Here is a 19,479-nt window from a genome sequence, read left to right as displayed (position 1 = left end):
ATGAAAGCGAGTATTGTCATCCTGTGTCCGTCTGCTATTTCTCCAGGAAAAAGTGTTGCTCTGTGTTTAAGTACAAACTCTAGGAAGAGTAAAACACAACACCCTAGGTCTAGTATGTTTGTGTATGTATGTCTAAACAAGAACAGAAGTTAAAATTTTTAAATTCTTTTCTTTTCTCCTCCTCTCCCCCCACCGCCTTCCCCTTCTCTTCTTTTCCTCCTCCTACACCTCCTCTTTTGCATTTAACAAATATGTGTTGTGTATTTACTGTATATCCACATGTGCTGGGTGCTGGGGATCTAGAGGTGAATAAAACAAACAAAAAAGATGCCCTTATGGAGGTTAAAATCTGAAAAATGGGGGGTAGAGACAATGATCATTATTAGATGATATGACTGGCTAAGTAAGAAATTCAGAATCTAGAGATGAGGTATTAGGACTAATAAGTTGAGCCACATTAGCCACTTATTTATACTAATAAGTTTGTTACACACAAAGTAATCAACATAAAAACGCTGCTTTTTATACCCTAGCAACAGTCACTTAAATATGTTTTTCTATAAGTTGCTTTTCAACATCCAAGAAATTGAGTGCACAAGTCACAGCAAAAAACTGAATTTTCACAAACTCAACATACCCACATAAGTCACATCCAGATCAAGAAAGAAAACATGACCAACTGCCTCCAGAAGTCTCTCTTCCACCTCTCAGTCACTGCCCACGCCCAGGATAACCACTCTCTACACTCTAACAGCATAGATTAGTCTTACCTGGTTTTAAACTTAGAATCATACAGTTCAGTGGAATCATGCGAAATCATACAGTTTTTAAAACATCATTACAACAGTAATAAAAATATTTTTTAAAGTATTTAAGGAAGAAATCTAACAGAAGATGTCACAAGCCCATTGTGGAGAAAATTATCAAACCTTGTTGAAAGGCATTAACAAAGATCTAGTCAAATGGGGAGCCCAGAGACAGACTCACATATGTGTAGGAATTGCTGTGGAGAAAGGATTGAGGTCAGTAAATGCTACCCATGTGGGGAAAAATGAAATCAGATTCCTACCTCACACCATACACAGACATCAATTTCAGGCATATTAAAGACTAATATGAACAGCAAAACTATTAAAAGTTTTAGAAGGGCATATAGGAGTCATACTTAAAGGTAAGGAAGATTCAGCAGAAACCATGGAGAAAGAAAATTGATATACCTTCTTAAATTAAGATGGAAATTTTCTTTCCATTAAACGTCATCATAACAAGAGTAAAACGTTAAACCACAGACTAGGAGAAAATCCATGCAGCATAAACAATCAATAAATAATTAATATCTAGGTTCTATAAGTGCTCAGTCACTCAGTCGTGTTCAACGCTTTGTGGCCCCATGGACTATAGCCTGCCAGGCTCCTCTGTCCATGGAATTTTCCTGGCAAGAATACTGGAGCAGGTTACCATTTCCTACTCCTGGGGATCTTCCCAATCCAGGGATCCAATCCGCATCCCTTCTGTCTCCTGCACTGGCAGGCAGGTTCTTTACTACTAGGGCCACCTGGGAAGCCCAAGGTTATACAAACAGCCCCTATAAATAAATAAGAAAAATGACGAAACAACCCAATAGAACAATTCATCCTAAGGCTGTATCTGAATAGTCAGGGAAAAGTAGGCTTGTCACATTGGGCAGCTTGACCAAGACAATGGAAAGGAGAAGGATGCTGATGATGATTCACAGTCTGCAAAGGGAATCTCGCGACCACCCTCCTCACCATGACCCCATTGTAGCCGGTCTCCTTAGCCCACCTCACCTGTTGTATCCTGGAGGTGCTGGGTTAGAGCAACCTCCAGTCTCTCTGTTCCTTCTCAACTCTGACCCTTTAGGGGTCACCTGCATCTCTAAGGTCCTCCAGTCCAGGGATCTTTGACCCCAGTGGGATCAGCTCCCTAGAATCTCTCCTTACTCACAGTTCCCTGACACCCATAAGAATGTCAGCAATCTGGAGGTGAAATCTATCCAGTTGAAATCTACCCATCTATCAAAACTATTGATGGATAGATTCCCCTAACAAGCAAGAAGCAGCAAGGGGACAGCAGTGGGAAGGAGTGGGCCAGTCTCTACTGCAGGCAGCCTCCTAGTTTGAAACCCAGCCTCCACCACTGCGTGTTCCTTGAAACTTGGGCAAGTTTCTCAACCTCTCTGCATTGTAAAGTGGAGCAAGACTAGTAAGCCTACTTCATAGAGAAGTCGTGAGGATGAAATGAATTGTAACATGTAGTTTACTAAAAGCAGTGAACCCTGCGTAACTGTCCACTATTGTTATAGTTGCTGCCGTCATCTTCATGACCACCTTTCCCATCTCTGTGCAGTTAGTTAACTCCATTAAGTTTTATGATGTCAAAAAGATAGAGAACAAACACTCGGGACTGATCATTCTCCCTCTCTCTCTTTTTTTTTCTTTAAAGAATTTTTATAAACTGTCAGTCTGGGTGTTTCCCGAGCTGCCCCCGTTGGAAACAGTGGCTACCGTGGAAGTCATTCACGTCAACAGGAAGAAGAAAGTCTGGAATTATAATTATGACGATGAAAATGACATCGAAAACGAGGCAGCTCCCCACCTAAATTCAGGTGGTTACACCAAGCACGGACTAACAGGCAAGCTGTGTCCAACTTCCACCACTTCAGCCAGCGTGGAGGACTGCAGCGTGGAGGACTGCAGCGTGGAGGACTGCAGTGAGCCCAGTGCTGAGGAGCCGTATCTGCCTGAGCCCAAGGGGGACGCCGAGACCCCCATGGCACCAGGGCCCGGCCCCTGGCAGTCGGAAGGCACAAGTGGGGGCTACCAGACGAGAGGGACTCTGTGGCAGGACCCCACTTCCGAGGAGGACAGTGACTCCACGGAGGGGTCTGAGGGCAGAATCGTCTTCAACGTGAATTTGAACTCTGTGTGTGTGAGAGCCCTTGAGGACGACAAGGACTCAGAAGTCACTCTAATGTCCCCATCTTGTCCAGAAGAGACAGTCGAGCTGGAGGACCTCAACGAGACAGAATCAAGTGTTTTGGTGGCCAGTGAAGAAGGGACACAGCTGCCCTTCACCAACCGCTCTACGGAGTGCCCGAGGCCCCAAGATGCTCCTTCTGATAAAAGTGACACTTCCGAGTCAGATGTTGACATGGAGGATGGGTATATAGTAAGACAAGTGAATCTAAAAAAATTTAATTAACTTGGACACACGCTGCTTCCGGACATCACCCCCCACCCCCAGCACCTGCACTTGCTCCTTTGGGGCCTCCGAGTGTTCTCCCTGGGGAGGAGTAGGAGACTGGTGACATCATCTATGCAAATGCTCACTCTGGGGGGAGGGGAGGTGGGAAACAGAGCATTCTGCTATTATTCAGTGCACTGTTTACCTGTTCAAGGCAATTTGCCTTGATGGGGAAAATGTCCTGCCTGTTCCCTTTCCTGGCATGGATGTCTAAGGATTCTGCATCATGTTTCCCAGACTAAAGAACAAAGTTCCCTGTGGTTTTCAGGCGATGTTCCAGGGCCCTGTAAGATTTCTGGGAAATTATTTAATCGGGTCAGTGTGGAGTAGGGAGAGAAAAGGAAGACATTCAGCAGAGTTCATAGCAGGAGCAGTCAGCAGTGGTTTTTTTTTTCCCCCACAGGCTTGAGGAAAGACCAGAAAAGCCACAGAAAAAGAGAAGGGAGGGTGGGCAGCTAGAAAGCAAGGACACGCACGAGGAAACAGAAGCACATGCTCTGGGTTGGGATTGGAAAAAAGGAAGCCCCAACCAAGTCTGGGGCACCCCTAGATAATATTGTGTCGCCTATACTCTTGAGAATCCAACTCTCAGCCCCTGGTCCAGCCCTCCTCAATCTGAGTGAGGAAGACAGACACACACACACATAATAACTCCGGTGCCAGACAGGTGACTAATAGAGAAACATTTGCATAAGGGAGAGGGACAGGGTCTGTGTCATATTTTAAGATATAATTTTGTACAGTGGTTGGTAAAAAATAAAACATACTTTTTAATATAAACTTGGAAATGTTTCCACATTTGTTTCTTATTAGACAGGAGATATATGCAGCAGATGTGTAGTTCTGCTGGCATCTCTGGGTTACACAAAACTCCCTCTAACTACTTCGTGGCCTGTGGGAGCCAAAGGGACCTTCTGCCTTCCTGAGCTTGTGTTCCTGTGGAATGTTCTAGCGACAGAAGTCAGCCAGTGTCTTACATCACCTAGTACTTACCCTGCTCTGGGTTTTCCAACCTCATCACTGCTACTAATGCATTGAAAAGGAGGAAATTAAGCCTTTGTCAGCAGTCTTGTGAGAAATGATTCTGGTCACATTAATGACTTGGTTCTCTGTTGCCGCTTATCCCTGGGGGGAGAGGGGAGTTACGGTAAAGAAGATCCTCTCAAGCTAGATTTGCTAATGGAGTGCTTTAAAATCAGTTTATTTGCGGGGGAGAGGCGATCATAGAGACCACAACTGTTCACTGGAGAAAATTTGGGGAATACGGTACAGTGTTAAGAAAAACCTGACTCGTTGGAAAAGACCCTGATGCTGGGAAAGATTGAAGGCAGGAGAAGGGGATGACAGAGGATGAGATGGTTGGATGGCATCATCGACTCGATGGACATGGGTTTGGGTGGACTCCAGGAGTTGGTGATGGACAGGGAGGCCTGGTGTGCTGCGGCTCATGGGGTCACAAAGAGTCAGACACGATTGAGCGACTGAACTGAACTGAACTGAACACTATATGAGTTAGCATTTACCTGGACAAAACCTGATATAACAGCAAGAAGGGAGGGAAAAATATATTTAAAAAAAAAAGAGAGACAGAGGATGAATTAGAATTAGTTCAAAATGAATTGCTGTATTTTCTGATAGACCTCTGTATTCCCAAATGTTGAAGATCATTCCTCATCTTCTTTGAATAAAGTACAAAGCAGGAAAAACAGAAAAAAAAAAAAAAAAAAAACCATCACCACCCTTAATCCCACCACCCAGATATCAACTCTGGGTTGGCTCTGTGTTAGTCTATCAGTCGTATCCAACTCTTTTGAGACCCTACGGACTGCAGCCCTCCAGGCTCCTCTGTCCACGGAATTCTCAAGGCAAGAATACTGGAGTGGGTGGATGGCCATGCCCTTCGCCAAGGGGATCTTCCTGACCCAGGAAGCAAACCCGGGTCTCCTGCGTTGCAGGCAGATTCTTTACTATATGGAGTGTATTCATTTAACTTGAGGGCTCCTTTCAAAGCATGCGTTTAATGTAATCGGGGACACTGCATGTACAGTTTCGCACCCTGTTTTACTAACGGTGTTTTCCACTCACCCGCAGGCGAAAAGTCCCCTTTCACCTCCGTTTCTGCCACAGTCAAGCGGGTGACAGCGGCCCCTGGAGCAGGGCGCGAGGGGAGGGGCCCAGACGGGGGCGGGCCCTGCGGGGCGGGGCCTCTATCGCCCCGCCCCTCCCCCGGTTCCCGGAAGCAGCCTCGGAGTTGGCAGGCGGGCGCGCGTACGTGCGACCCCGGCGTAAGGGGTCGGGGGGGTGTGCCCCGGTGCCCGGCGGCTGTCCGCGGGGCTCCCCCCTTGAGCGCCCTCGTGGGTCCCGGCGCGACCATGGCGCGCAGCCTCTGGAGCTGGCTGGGCGGCTGCCTCCTGATGTCAGGTGAGGGGTCTGCGGGGAGGGGACGCAGGGTAGCCTCCGGGGCGTCGTCTCGACCCCCGCGGCTGCCAGTGCTGGGACCCCGATTCGCCTGTGGCGCTGCGTCCCGACTGGAGGAAGTGCGTTTGGGAAGCGGGAGGCGTGGCTACGACGCCGGGCAGCGTTGACCCCCAAAGACAACCCCCCCGCCTTCCCCTGAGCGCACCCCCAGAGGCGCACTCAAAGTGACTTAAGTTCCTGAGCGGGCCGTTAGGCCCAGCACTCCAAAGTCTGAATTCTGCCCCTCAGCTCCTACAGCTCTAGGGCTTCTGAGTTCTAAATCCAGTGAAACCTTTCCTGTCCTGCTCCAAACTGCTTGTGTGTGTGTTAGTCACTCAGTCGTGTCCGACACTTTGCGACCCCATGAACTGGGGCCCGCCAGGCTTCTCTAGAGGTTCATGGTGGGCTACAGGGCAGTCCTCTAAACTGCCTGCTCAGGTTCAAATAACACTATGGATCCCTCCTTCCTTTCTGATGGATCTCTCATTCTCCGGTTTCCCTCCCACCTGTATCAGGCTGTTTCTCCCTGGGATTCTCCACCTCTCTCAGCCAAGTTCATACCCAGCTCTCTTCTCTCCTTCTCCTACACTACCCCTCTGGGTAGTAGTTCTACCAGCAGAACTTTGGCATTAAATACCAGCTCTGGGCTTCCCTGGTGGCTCAGATGGTAAAGAATCTGCCTGCAATGCAGGAGATCCAGGTTCGATCCCTGGGTGGGGAAGATCCCCTGGAGAATGAAATTGCAACCCACTCCAGTATTCTTACCTGGAGAATTCCACGGACAAAGGAGCCTGGCCAGCTGCAGTCCATGGGGTGCCAAGGAGTCTAACACTGTGGAGGGAGTAACACTAACACTGGACTTCCCTGATGGCTTGGTGATAAAGAATTTATCTTGCCAATGCAGGAGATGTAGGTTCGATCCCTGGTCAGGGAAGATCCCCTGGAGTAGTAAATGGCAACCCACTCCAGTAATCTTGCCTGGGAAATCCTATGGTTAGAAGGAGCCTGGTGGGCTACAGTCCATGGGGTTGCAGAAGAGTCGGACACAACTTAGCGACTGAACAACAACATGGGCTCATGACTTTCAAATTTCTATCTGTTGGTGCTAGTTGGGTGATGGTCCGGTGGCAGTTATTATACTTTTCTCTGTACTTCTGTGTATGTTTGGCATTTTCTGTTAAAAAGTTTAACGACTATTTCTAACTCTACCTCAAATCTACCCTCTGTGCCCCAGGCTTATTCATCCAGCTGTCTCTGACATTCCTACTTATGTATCCTTCAGTATCTCAAACCTAATGCAAATCCTAAAATTGTTGTTTTTGTTCAGTTGTGTCTGACTCTTTGCAACCCCATGGACTGCAGCACGCCAGGCTTCTCTTTCCTTTCCTTTGCTGTCTCCTGGAGTTTGCTCAAACTCATGTCCATTGAGTTGGTGATGCCATCCAACCATCTCATCCTCTGTCGTCCCCTTCTCCTCCTGTCTTCAATCTTTCCCAGCATCAGGGTCTTTTCCAATGAGTCAGTTCCTCGCATCAGGTGGCCAAAGTATTGGAACTTCAACTTCAGCAACAGTCCTCCCAGTGAATATTTAGTGTTATTTGATTTCCACCCCCCAGCCCCAGTCAGAGCATAAGGTGCTTAAGCAGGGAGTGGCTATTAACATCTACTTCTTCACACCAAATGTATCAGGAAGTCTAAAGTTTATACATCTGGAAATAGATTTAAAATCTACCCCCTCACACCTTTCTGTTGTTGTTTTAGTCACTTAGTCACGTCCTACTCTTTGGTGACCCCATGGACTGGAGCCCACCAGGCTCCTTCTGTCCATGGGATTTTCCAGGCGAGAATACTGGAGTGGATTGCCATTTCTTTCTCCAGGGGATCTTCTTGACCCAGGGATCAAACCCATGTTTCCTACATTGGCAGGCAGATTCCTTACCACTGAGCCACTTGGAAAGCCCTCACACCTTTCTGCCACCACCCGAATTCCAGGTCACCTCATCCATCCCCACGTCTCTATTGCTGTCCTTCTCCCCTTAGCAATTTCTTCTCTTCAAATACAGTCTCAGACTCCTCAGCACTGCTAAAGCATGTCTCCCTCTCCCACAAGCCCATGTGAAGACTTTGAGCCACAGAGTACATGACCTGAGTATTGGACATGGTTATTTTCTTGGGCAACTATTTTGAGAAAGAGAGTTGCCAACTTTTTTCCCTTTATGTTTACAGCATTAGGAATGGTTCCACCTCCTGAAAATGTCAGAATGAATTCAGTTAATTTCAAGAATATTCTACGATGGGAGTCACCTGCTTTTCCCAAGGGGAATCTGACGTTCACAGCTCAGTACCAAAGGCAAGTCTGGGCTGCTCTTGGCAGGAGGGCACCAAAGGATGGTGGCCTTGGCAGGGCTGGTCACTGGGCTGGACCAAGGAGAGAGCCTGACTGCTGTCACCCAAGTGACTGTAACAGCCCAGGGAGAGCATTTCTCCTGGCCTTTTTCATTCTGTCCCAGAATTCTTGTGAAAGCTCTGTTCCCTGAAAACAGACAGTAAAATCCTTTCTCCTGTTTCTTGTGATGGTTCATGGAGTGACAGACATTTTAGCCTATAGATTGTGGGTGTCATCAGCCACCAAGGCAGCTTGCTGCAATGTGAACTTATCAGGCTTGTCACTGTTGATGTTTTTTAAGAGAAAAATGCCAATGATGAGACCATCTTCCAGTTATTAGAGTAGTATTGCTGAAAATGAGAGTGTTAGTTGCTTAGTCGTGAACAGCTCTATGCCACTCCATGGACTGTAGCCCACCAGGCTCCTCTGTCCATGGAATTCTCCAGGCAAGAATACTGGAGTGAATAACCATTTCCTTCTCCAGTGGATCTTCCCGACCTAGGGATTGAACCCAGGTCGCCTACATTGCAGCCAGATTCTTTACCGTCTGAGCCACCAGGGAGGCCCAGAGTAATATTGCTTAAAGTCAACAGTTTGTAAGTGGGAGCTATCCAAGAAAACCGAGGTATGCAAAGCAGGCAGGAAGCCTCTTGCTAGCTTACCACTCACCCGCCTAGGTTATAAACTGCATACCTCAGTGCTGGGGGGGTACAGATCATTTGCATAGTGGGTGCTCAGCTACTCTGAGGTGGTGTCCCGAAACTGAATTGTAAGAGAGCTGCTGGCTGTTGAAAGCTGTCTCCTCTGAAGACAGCAGAGGCTTAAGAAGGAAGGGTGAGTGTGACCTCAGTGATGCTCCGTGCTCCCAGGACCTGCCCTCCCTGTCAGTTTCTCCCTGTGCCAGGCCTGCCACCATATGTCACAGGCTGGGCTGCAGGTGACGCATCTTTGTGTCAGGTGCAAAACAGCAAAGGAGGCCAAAGGGCAGTGAGCCGCACACCTGCTTCCTGTGTGGCTCAGAAACAGATAAAGGCAGATACACGCCCTCAGTGAGCTGGGAGGGGGTGCAGACACCCTCGTGAGCCGGGAGAGATGCGAGTCTCAGGTGCTTTGGTCCTACACTCCTCGTTTTACCACCATATCCAGAGCTTGCTGAGTCAGAGAAGAAGGAGAAAGATAAATAAGATCACCTTTCTTTACACATTTTTTTTAACTTTTTAGTTCAAAATAATTCCCAAGTAACAAAACATTTCAAAATATCAAGTATAATGCAGAAAACTTCCAAATAGCCTATATCCACATTCACTGGTTTTTAAGGTCTGCCATAGTGGCTCTGGGAGAAGGCAATGGCACCCCACTCCAGTACTGTTGCCTGGAAAATCCCATGGATGGAGGAGCCTGGTAGGCTGCAGTCCATGGGGTCACAAAGAGTCGGACACAACTGAAGCAACTTAGCAGCAGCAGCAGCAGCAGCATAGTGTCTCTAGCACAGACATTATTTTGCCAACAAAGGTCTGTCTAGTCAAGGCTATGGTTTTTCCAGTGGTCATGTATGGATTTGAGAGTTGGACTGTGAAGAAAGCTGAGTGCCAAAGAATTGATGCTTTTGAACTGTGGTATTGGAGAAGACTCTTGAGAGTCCCTTGGACTGCAAGGAGATCCAACCAGTCCATTCTGAAGGAGATCAGCCCTGGGATTTCTTTGGAAGGAATGATGCTAAAGCTGAAACTCCAGTACTTTGGCCACCTCATGCGAAGAGTTGACTCATTGGAAAAGACTCTGATGCTGGGAGGGATTGGGGGCAGGAGGAGAAGGGGATGACAGAGGATGAGATGGCTGGATGGCATCACTGACTTGATGGACGTGAGTCTAGGTGAACTCCGGAAGTTGGTGATGGACAGGGAGGCCTGGCGTGCTGCGATCCATGGGGTGGCAAAGAGTCGGACACGACTGAGTGACTGAACTGAACTGAACTGAACTGATAGTGTCTCTGTCCTACATAACGCCTTCTGCCCCTTGATATGTCATTGTGTGTTTCATAAGAGCAAGGATAACCTTTTACCTCACTGCAGCAGCAGCATCAAGATTTGGCAGTTTCGCCAGTGGTGCTGTCCTGGCATCTCAGTCCATGTTCCAGTTTTGTCAGTCTCCCTGAGGACTTAAGATGGGTCAGCCGGAGACTTAATTTTTTTCTCCTGCTGTGTATTTTCTAGCCTTGATTGGTTAATTTCATCTCTGTGTTTTCTCCACTCTGTCTTGATAGCTCTGGGGCTTTCGTTGTGGAAAATTAACTTTCCTCTCTGTCTCTCTCTCTCCCTATAGTGTATTTCTTATTGTTCTGTTCTTTGTTTCTTTGCCATTGGAGTAGAAGTGTTTGGTTTTAGATGTTTGTCTTTTAGATGAGAGCTGCAAATAACTAAGAGTGAAACCTGGATTCCAGTCTCCTGAGCATAGACGTGCAGACCAAGCCGGGCCTCTGCTGAGGAAGACAAAACATACGCTGGGTGTGGAAGAAATTTGACCCTGAAAAATGTGTTTACCCTTCTATGGCTCTAGAAAACATTTGATTAGAATTCAGCCTGAGTGGTCACAGAGCACAAACTCTCATTGTCTGTGTGCATTGCATAGGGGTGGCCAAGGGTGGGGCTTCAGAGAATGTACTGGTGATTTTAATATAGAAACATCTAAAACAACTAGGTGTAAATACAGGGAACAGATCACATTAACTACTTAATGGAAAGAAAAATATGTGTAGATACTATTAAAAAATGATCTAATGAAAGGGAAGTCACTGCAGAATAACTGTTGAAAGACTCTGTGTTCCGCTCAATTGATGTGTTAGTTTAAATGTATGGAAGAAATGGCCACATGTGGGAAGGGGAAAAGCCCCTTCAAGGAATGACCCCTGGATTTTCCCAGTGATGGGATGTTAAGCAGCATAAAAAGTTGATTGATTGAGAAAGTGTTCGTGGCCTATTTAGTGAAAAAAGCAGACAGTAAGCCCAATTATCTCTGCCTCCTGAGAGTGGGGTGGAGTGTGCAGGTGGCGCTCTGAAGTCAAGCAGACCTGAGTTCCATGAGCGAGTTTCTAGACTTTCCACCCCTGTTCCTTGTCTGCAGAATAAGGGTGATGTCATTTCTGCCCTCCTGTGAAAATTCAGTGAGGTAATACTGTTGAAGTAGCACACTGCTGGACACCCGCATGCTTGACAAATGTTGGTTGTTACTATTTTTATCACCTTCGTTGTCACCTCTGAGAGCAGCTAGATTGTTTTTGGCACCAAGGCAGGAAGGTGCCAGTCAGACAAAATTCTTACTTTTTGCAAGACAAGATCCTGGATTTCCTTACATCAGGTGGCACTGATTATAGTTCCTGAGGCTATTATGAGGTTAAGTTACATCCCTTTCCTTCCACGCCATGTTTCTGCCACCCTCCCTCTGGGTGTTGGCCTGGAGATCTGAGGCCAGTAAGTTTTTTTTATAATTTTTCCAGCATGATTGAGCCATAGTCACATATAGGGCATTATTTGAAATCGTTGTGATATACCTATTTTGGCTAATGTGTGTATATCAACATTTCACAAACTATGCCCCACAACTTTCAGAGATACATAATCAAAAAGGGAAGCTTTCTCGGTCAAATATGTTGAATACTCAACCCCTTTTTGGAGAAGGCAATGGCAACCCACTCCAGTACTCTTGCCTGGAAAATCCCATGGACAGAGGAGCCTGGTAGGCTGCAATCCATGGGGTCACTAAGAGTCAGACACGACTGAGTGACTTCATTTTCACTTTTCACTTTCATGCATTCGAGAAGGCAATGGCAACCCACTCCAGTGTTCTTGCCTGGAGAATCCCAGGGACGGGGGAGCCTGATGGGCTGCCGTCTATGGGGTCGCACAGAGTCAGACACGACTGAAGCGACTTAGCAGCAGCAGCAGCAGTAACCCCTTTTTGGAAAGACACGTGCTCTGAGAAGTTCTGTTGAGAAGAGACATCTATTCATGTTTCATCTTGTTTTTGCCCCAGATTGTTTGACCATGGGATGGATTATTTTTGAAATGTCTTAATGATACGTCAAGGATCATTAAGGTCCCACGGAGCACAGTTTAGAAAATGCACATATACAATGACAACCTCAGAGAGACTGAGACTGAGACTCCCAGACACCAGGAGTGGTTGGCCAGACCTCCAGGAGCTCCCTGGTGGCTCAGCTGGTAAAGAATCTGCCTGCCATGTGGGAGACCTGGGTTCGATCCCTGGGTTGGGAAGATCCTCTGGAGAAATGAATGGCTACCCACTCCAGTATTCTGGCCTGGAGAATAACATGGACTGTATAGTCCGTGGGGTTGCAGAGTCGGACACAAGTGAGTGACTTTCACCAGAAGCTCAAGAATTCCAAGGTCCAGTCCCTTTCGTATCTAAAATGCTGCCTGACTAGCTGTGCTTATGGGCAGGCATAGAATTCAGGCAGTGTCCAAGCAAGTCAGAAGCAAGGTCAAGGGCCTGCTTTCCTGCTTCTGAAGCCTGAACAAGACTTCCTCTGTTTTAGTTTCCCAAATAGAATTCTCATGATTTTTTTTTCTTTGATTTTGTAGTTACAGGAAATTCCAAGATACATGCACGAGTATTTTGTTGACGGAATGCGATTTCTCAAGTCTTTCCAAGTATGGTGACCACACCTTGAGAGTCAGGGCTGAATTTGCTGATGAGAGTTCAGAGTGGATAAACATCACCTTCTGTCCTGTGGATGACAGTAAGCCACCTTAGTTCTCATCTCATTGTAATGTCATCACCCTGCCTTGATTATTTCCCCCTTGGTTGGCCCATGGGCAGAAATTCTTTGAGTGCCCACCAAGTGGATGGCCTTGGATGAGGAGCAAAGGGGTTGTAACAAAGAGGGCTGTGACCTTAAGGGAGTTTGTGGGAGAGACAGGCCAGGATCAGCATAAGGCAGAAAACACAGTACAGGTTTCTGCTTCTACACTGAGCAGACTTACAGGTTCCTGACTGGTTCCAAATCCTATCTTAGGGCCCATTTATGGAAGTTCTCTTTAGCAACTGATGCCAAATATCAGTAGATATGTGGTTTGCCCCAAGGCCACAGGGGTGATGAACAAGCAGCACAGAAATTCACACCCAGGCTTCCTCTGTGGCAGGGCTTTCAGCAATGACAACCCCGCATCCGATATTTGCCTCTTGAAGTTTATATGATGGGAGAGTGCTTCAGAATGTCACGGGAACCTATTTATACTTGCTTTGGTAAAACACATGATGAATGTTCTTATCTGGTCTTCAACTTCTAGAAGAGTAGAAATAGGGTAGAATGCTAACCCAGGCCTATTTGCAGCCCCCCACATGTAACAGTCGCCAGACAAGAACACAAGGTATAACTCAAACAGCATGATTGCCAGGGGCCGTTCTTGATTCATTCCACAGTTCTTACTGAGCACCTTCCGTGTGCCAGCACCTACTGTGTGCTGAAGCTACCGCAGTGAACAAGACAAAAACCCCTGCCCCGGTGAAATGTACATTCCAATTGGGAAGACACGATAAATAGATAGATACGTATTTTATGACAGGTAGTGACCGTGGCTCTAAAGAAAATAAAGTACGATGCCAGGACAGGGAGTGGTGGGAGCTGCTTTTTACGTAGCATGGTGAGATAGTTCTCTCCGAGGTGGCAGCAATTGGCCAGAGACCCAAATGAGTGAAGGGACCCATCATGTGAATGTCTAGTAAAAGAGCTTTGGGGACAGGGGAGTAGTTTCAGACTTTGCTGGAAAATGTATTTGTTGGAAAGTGGTTTAATTATATAGGTTAAACACTAAAAATAGAAATACCATCTCTTGCTTCCAACCCAGCAATGGAAATAAAGAAAACTCAACCCAACCAAAAAATAAATAAAAATAAAAGGGAGCGGGGGGAGAGGAATGAGCCATTAAAAACAAAAAAAGCAGTCTTTACAGAAAACACAAAGTAATGTAGTTGGAGTAATTGCAAATATATCAGAAATCACAGTTAATATAAAAGGACCAAACCTGATTAATAAAGGCAAAGGTAAAAAGATTTTTTTTTGGTTTTAAGAAACAAAATCTAACTGTTCTTAGCCACATCAGTCAACATCACCCCAGTGGTGCATCAAGGGCAGAGTATTTCAGTAGCCCAGTTGGTCTGCTCAGTTACGAAAAGTAAATGTTGATATGTTGATGTTTTTAACATGTGAATTTTGATTGTCACTTTGCTTTGTTCTCTTCCTCAGCCACTATCGGACCTCCCAGAATACAAGTAGAAGCACTTGCTAATTCTTTACATATGCGTTTCTTTGCCCCAAGAATCGAGAATGAACCTGAACCGTGGACCATGAGGAACATTTATAACTCATGGACTTATCATGTGCGATATTGGAAAAATGGCTCTGATGAAAAGGTAAGTGCGGTGAATCATGCGCATTGCAGAGGTCAGCTCCCTGTCCATTGCTCAGCTGGAGCACGGCTGGTCATGATGATGGAGGAAAGCTTTGCCAGGTGGCAGCACCTTATGGTCCAGAGGCTCTCAGGCCTGGTCCTTTGAGCTCCAGAAGCTACCCATTCTGGGGGTGACTGGTATGTCTGGTCACACTTCCTGGGCTTCAAGGGCAGACTTCCTGGGTGGTCTGGTGTAGGAGAACAAGCCTTTCTCTCCCCAGAGGGAAATTGCTGGAGAAGGCCAAGCTGACTCAGCAGCTGGCTGGGGGAACTTGGGGTCACCAGAATCAGGTGACCAGTGAATGACTACTGTTTCATGGCATGAGGGCCCACATACCCCACAGAATGGTCAAGTCCATGGTCAGGGCAGCCCCAGCCCTGGATGAATGGTGGGTGTCACATTTTATAGGACTGACCCCACCTCTCCCCATTGCTTTCTTCCTCTTTCAGGAACAATGCTTTTCAAAACATGAGCTGGGAGTGGAAAGACCCTGCTGGCATGTTGCCCCTGCCACTGTGTGACTCTGGTCACATTCTTGACCTCAGCTTCTCAGGTCTGAAAAATGGGCATATAACCCATTTCATTAATAAAGCAGGGATAATAACCTACTTTGGGGCTTCCCTGGTGGCTCAGCAGTAAAGAATCTGCCTGCAATGCAGGAGACCTGGGTTCGATCCCTGGGTCAGGAAGCTCCCCTGGAGGAGGCCATGGCAACCTCTTCTTAGTACCCTTGCCTGGATAATCCTATTGACAGAGAAGTCTGGCAGGCTGCAGTCCATAGGGCCACACAGAGTCGGACACGACTGATGCATCTAAGCAGCAGCAATAACCTACTTCACAGGATTGTTGAGGAATTTAATGACACATGAAAAAAAGTAAAAAGAGAGGTAAACGTGCCCCATTGCCTGAACAATGTGTTATGGGTCAACATGTGATTCCCTTCCCCTTGTGTAGACAGGTGGAAATGCTGTTTGCATTCATCTTTGATCACCTTTAATTCTTCCAGTGCTTCTGAGCCAAATGTCATTTCTGGTCCTAAACTGACTTACGTATATGTTATGTAAGTTACGTTACATATATGTTATCTCCTCTACATTAAATCACTAATGCTCATGCATTTGGCAAGAACAGGTCACCCATGTGTATTATCTGAAGTGAAAGTCGCTCAGTCATGTCCGACACTTTGCAACCCTATGACTATATAGTCCATGGAATTCTCCAGGCCAGAATAATGGAGTGGGTAGCCTTTCCCTTCTCCAGGGAATCTTCCCAACCCAGGGATCAAACCCAGGTCTTCTGCATTGCAGGCAGATTCTTTACCAGCTGAGCCACAAGGGAAGCCCAAGAATACTGGTGTAGCCTATCCTTTATCCAGTGGATCTTCCCAACCCTTGCCAGGAATCGAACCGGGGTCTGCTGAATTGCAGGCAGATTCTTTACCAGCTGAGCTACCTGGGAATCCTGTATTGTCTGAGGAATGATGTAATTAAATTTATATCTACATACTATGTAGTCCCCCAAAATCTCAAGTTAATTTCCCCCAAAAAAGGCTCCGTTGTGATCAATTCATAACGTATACAAATATCAGATCACACTGTTGTACACCTGAAACCATTAAGATATTGTGTATAAACTACACTTCAATTTTTTTAAATGCTTCGTTAAATGATACAGGATATCTGCCTTCTTCACAGGAAAGATGATTTTGCTTATAATCAAGACCCTGGGATTTCATGTGCCTGGGAAGCAATACAGAACAATAAGTTTTATGATCACTTGTTGAACACAGGGGTCCCTGCTAAACTCTGAGATACAAAGATAACTCCTGAAGCTAGCAGCCTACTGTGATATTTTTTTTTTTTAATTTTAATTGGAGGCTAATTACTTTACAATATTGTAGTGGTTTTTGCCATACATTGACATGAATCAGCCATGGGGGTACATGTGTTCCCCATCCTAAGAATCAGATTCCACAGTTACCCAGGCCTGAGTGCCTCCTGCCCCAGGCATGAAGTGCAAACCTAGTCTATCTTTAGCTTCTTATCTAGAATATGCCCTCAGGACTGGCATCTGGTTACACATTTGTCCCTTCCTTCTGCCTGGGGTATGGAAGACCTTGGTGTGAACATAGAGAGTGTTGGAAAGGCTGCGTGCTCCCCAGTGCATGTCTCTCACTAGTGCCTGCAAGGCTGCCTGTGCCAGTTTATCTTGCTATCAACTCAGTGTTTGTGTTGCTTTACCCCATCCCCACCCTCACCCTTCTGCAAATTCACGTGTTGAACTCCAATCCCCAGTGTGATGGTATTAGGAGGTACATCATAAAGATGGAGCCCTTGTGAATGGTCTTAGCACCTTTTGAAAGGAGGCCCCAGAGAGCTCCCTCACCCCTTCCACCCCTTGGGGAGGACTTGGCAAGAAAATCTAGTTATGAACCAGGAAGCAGGCCCTCCTGAGAGACCAGATCTGCTGGTGCTTTCATCTTGGACTTCCCAGTATCCAGAGCTGTGGGAAAGAAATGTGTGTCAATAAGCCACCCAGTCTTCTGCATTCTGTTTACAGCAGCCTGAAAGAAATAGGATTAAATGGTTCCCTTTTAGAATGCAGGTGTCTCTGAGAGCGTGCTACCAGTTCAGGTCCCTGAGCTAAAAACATTAAAAGCTTCTAGAAATTCTTTCTTCCTGGCGGGAGACAGCAGGGAGATAAAACCAGAAGTTGGGGCTTCCCTGGTGGTCCAGTGGTGAAGAATCGGCCTTGCAATGCAAGGGACATGGGTTCCATCCCTGGTCCAGGAAGATTCCACGTGCCGTGGAGCAACTAAACCATTTGCCACAACTACTGAAGCCCATGTGTCCTAGAGCCTGTGCTCCACAAGAGAAGCCCATTCACTTCAACGAAGAGTAACCCCAGCTTGCCAGAACTAGAGAAAGCCTGAGCACAGCAACAAAGACCATCACAGCAAAAAAAATAAATAAATCTTTTAAAAAAAAAATAAAAAGAAGAAGCTGTCCAGAAGTTAAAAAAAAAAGAAAAAAGACTTCACATCTCTTCTCTATCTGCTTCTGACGTGTCAGCCTCTGAGTTTAGCCTTGAAAAAAAATGCATTGTAAGGTTTTCAAGATAATTGGGTTTCTGGAAATGAAAGCCAGGGATTTTTGTTTTTATTTCTGTTTTTAATCATTAGAAGTTATACTATACTGTTCATGTTTCAATTGGTAAAATCCAGTTCTTGCCTTCAGTGAGCTCAGCTTCTAATACAACAAAAAAATAGAGACAAGCTGTCAGCAAACCCAGCACCCAAAGAAAAGTAAACAATTACTAAAGTAAAAACAGAGTCTCTGTTCAGTTTCTATTGAAACTCCTATTCACATGGCAAATTTTTCATAAGGCCCTTTTATAAGGAATTTGTAACCGTGCTGGAAATACAGCCTGTATGTACTCTATTAATTCCCTTTATTTTGCTGGAAACTATTGTTACCAACTCCATGCTCACTCTGCTCACCACACAACAAGCCAGTAAATCAGAGACAAGATACTGAGCCAAGGAAAAATGACTTTATTTGAAAAACCAGAAAACCGAGAAGATGACAGACTAATGTCTCAAAAATAAACTTCTTATCAGGCTCTGGATGCCAGGTTCTTTTATAGAGTAGAGAGGGAGAGGAAGTGAGGAAGTAAAAAGGCTATTAATCTTGCAAGTATCTCCTGGAATGGCCAACCTTGGAGGGGTTGGGGGAGGGCGTGTGTTCATTTCTTCCTTCCTATAGCCAGCTGTTCACAGGTGGACAGGATCCTGAACAAAGAAAGACACTTTGGTTTAATAGTAAAGGAGAGGGGCAGGGTACCCCCAGGAAGGCCATTATGTATAAATAGTATGCTTGTAGTGAACAAAAACAAATAGTATCCTCGTAGGAAGCAAAGGTTTGGAGACGGCAATGGCAACCCACTCCAGTACTCTTGCCTGGAAAATCCCATGGGCGGAGGAGCCTGGTAGGCTGCAGTCCTTGGGGTCGCTAAGAGTCGGACATGACTGAGCAACTTCACTTTCACTTTTCACTTTTCACTTTCATGCATTGGAGAAGGAAATGGCAACCCACTCCAGTGTTCTTGCCTGGAGAATCCCAGGGACAGGGGAGCCTGGTGGGCTGCCGTCTCTGGGGTCACACAGTTGGACATGACTGAAGTGACTTAGCAGCAGCAGCAGCAGGAAGCAAAGGTTAAAGTAAAAGAAACAGATCCAATGTGGAGTCAGATTTTGTTCTTCCCTACAACACTATTTTGGTTTCTCAAATTCAGAAATATGTCATCAATTATGATATCTTATATTCAAATTAAACTAAGATAAGTCTGGGATGGCCCCACCAGGGGCAGGCTATGGTGTATATCCTTGAGGTGAGACGAGCCACTCGGGGAGGGCAGCCCAGGTGCATGAATGGAGAGGTGATTCAGAGGAGAACCCCAGGCAGCTAGGGCCAGAAATCACATGGGGTCATACTGTAGATGGCTGGTGTGTTCGTTTGCCAGGGCTGCAGTAACAAAGTACCATAAACTGGATGGATGAAGCAACAGAAATGTGTTGTCTTGAGGTTCTAAAGGCTGGAAGTCCAAGATCAAGGTGTCAGCAGGATTGGTTCCTTCTAAGGACTAAGAGGAAGGATCTGTTCCAGGCCTCCCACCCAGCTCCTGGTGGGTGCTGGCCAATTTTGGATCCTTTAGTATATAGAGGCATCAGCCCAATCCCCACCTTCCTCTTTATGTGGCATTCTGTGTGCCTGTCTGTGTCTAAACGTCCTCTTCTTTTAAGGACACCAGTCATACTGGATTGGGGCCCATGCTAATAACCTCATTTACATTGATTACATCTAAAAAGACCTGTCTAACCAAGTCACTTTTGAAAGTACTAGGGT

The 19,479-nt window shown here is 46.2% G+C and overlaps 1 protein-coding gene across 6 annotated transcripts in view; it reads left to right on the top strand.

Annotated features, from left to right (window-relative positions):
- IFNAR2 (interferon alpha and beta receptor subunit 2) overlaps window positions 1-19,479 on the top strand; it is a 64,976-nt gene that overhangs the window by 30,410 nt on the left and 15,087 nt on the right. For 3 of the 6 annotated variants that reach the window (XM_055567673.1, XM_055567674.1, XM_055567675.1), the window contains exons 1-4: window positions 5,499-5,685; window positions 7,948-8,071; window positions 12,706-12,863; window positions 14,370-14,536. In XM_055567673.1, coding sequence (XP_055423648.1) covers window positions 5,637-5,685; window positions 7,948-8,071; window positions 12,706-12,863; window positions 14,370-14,536 — 498 coding nt within the window. In that variant the 5' untranslated portion in view covers window positions 5,499-5,636. Of the gene's footprint in view, window positions 1-2,463; window positions 4,022-5,498; window positions 5,686-7,947; window positions 8,072-12,705; window positions 12,864-14,369; window positions 14,537-19,479 lie in introns of those variants that run through there. The other 3 variants (XM_055567671.1, XM_055567672.1, XM_055567676.1) reach the window with 2 other exon arrangements.

This window comes from Bubalus kerabau, chromosome 2 (assembly GCF_029407905.1).
Source record: "Bubalus kerabau isolate K-KA32 ecotype Philippines breed swamp buffalo chromosome 2, PCC_UOA_SB_1v2, whole genome shotgun sequence".
In the NCBI taxonomy this organism is placed as follows: domain Eukaryota; kingdom Metazoa; phylum Chordata; class Mammalia; order Artiodactyla; family Bovidae; genus Bubalus; species Bubalus kerabau.
The sequence above is the reverse complement of the archived record's forward strand: the minus strand, read 5'-3'. Positions and strand labels throughout refer to the sequence as shown.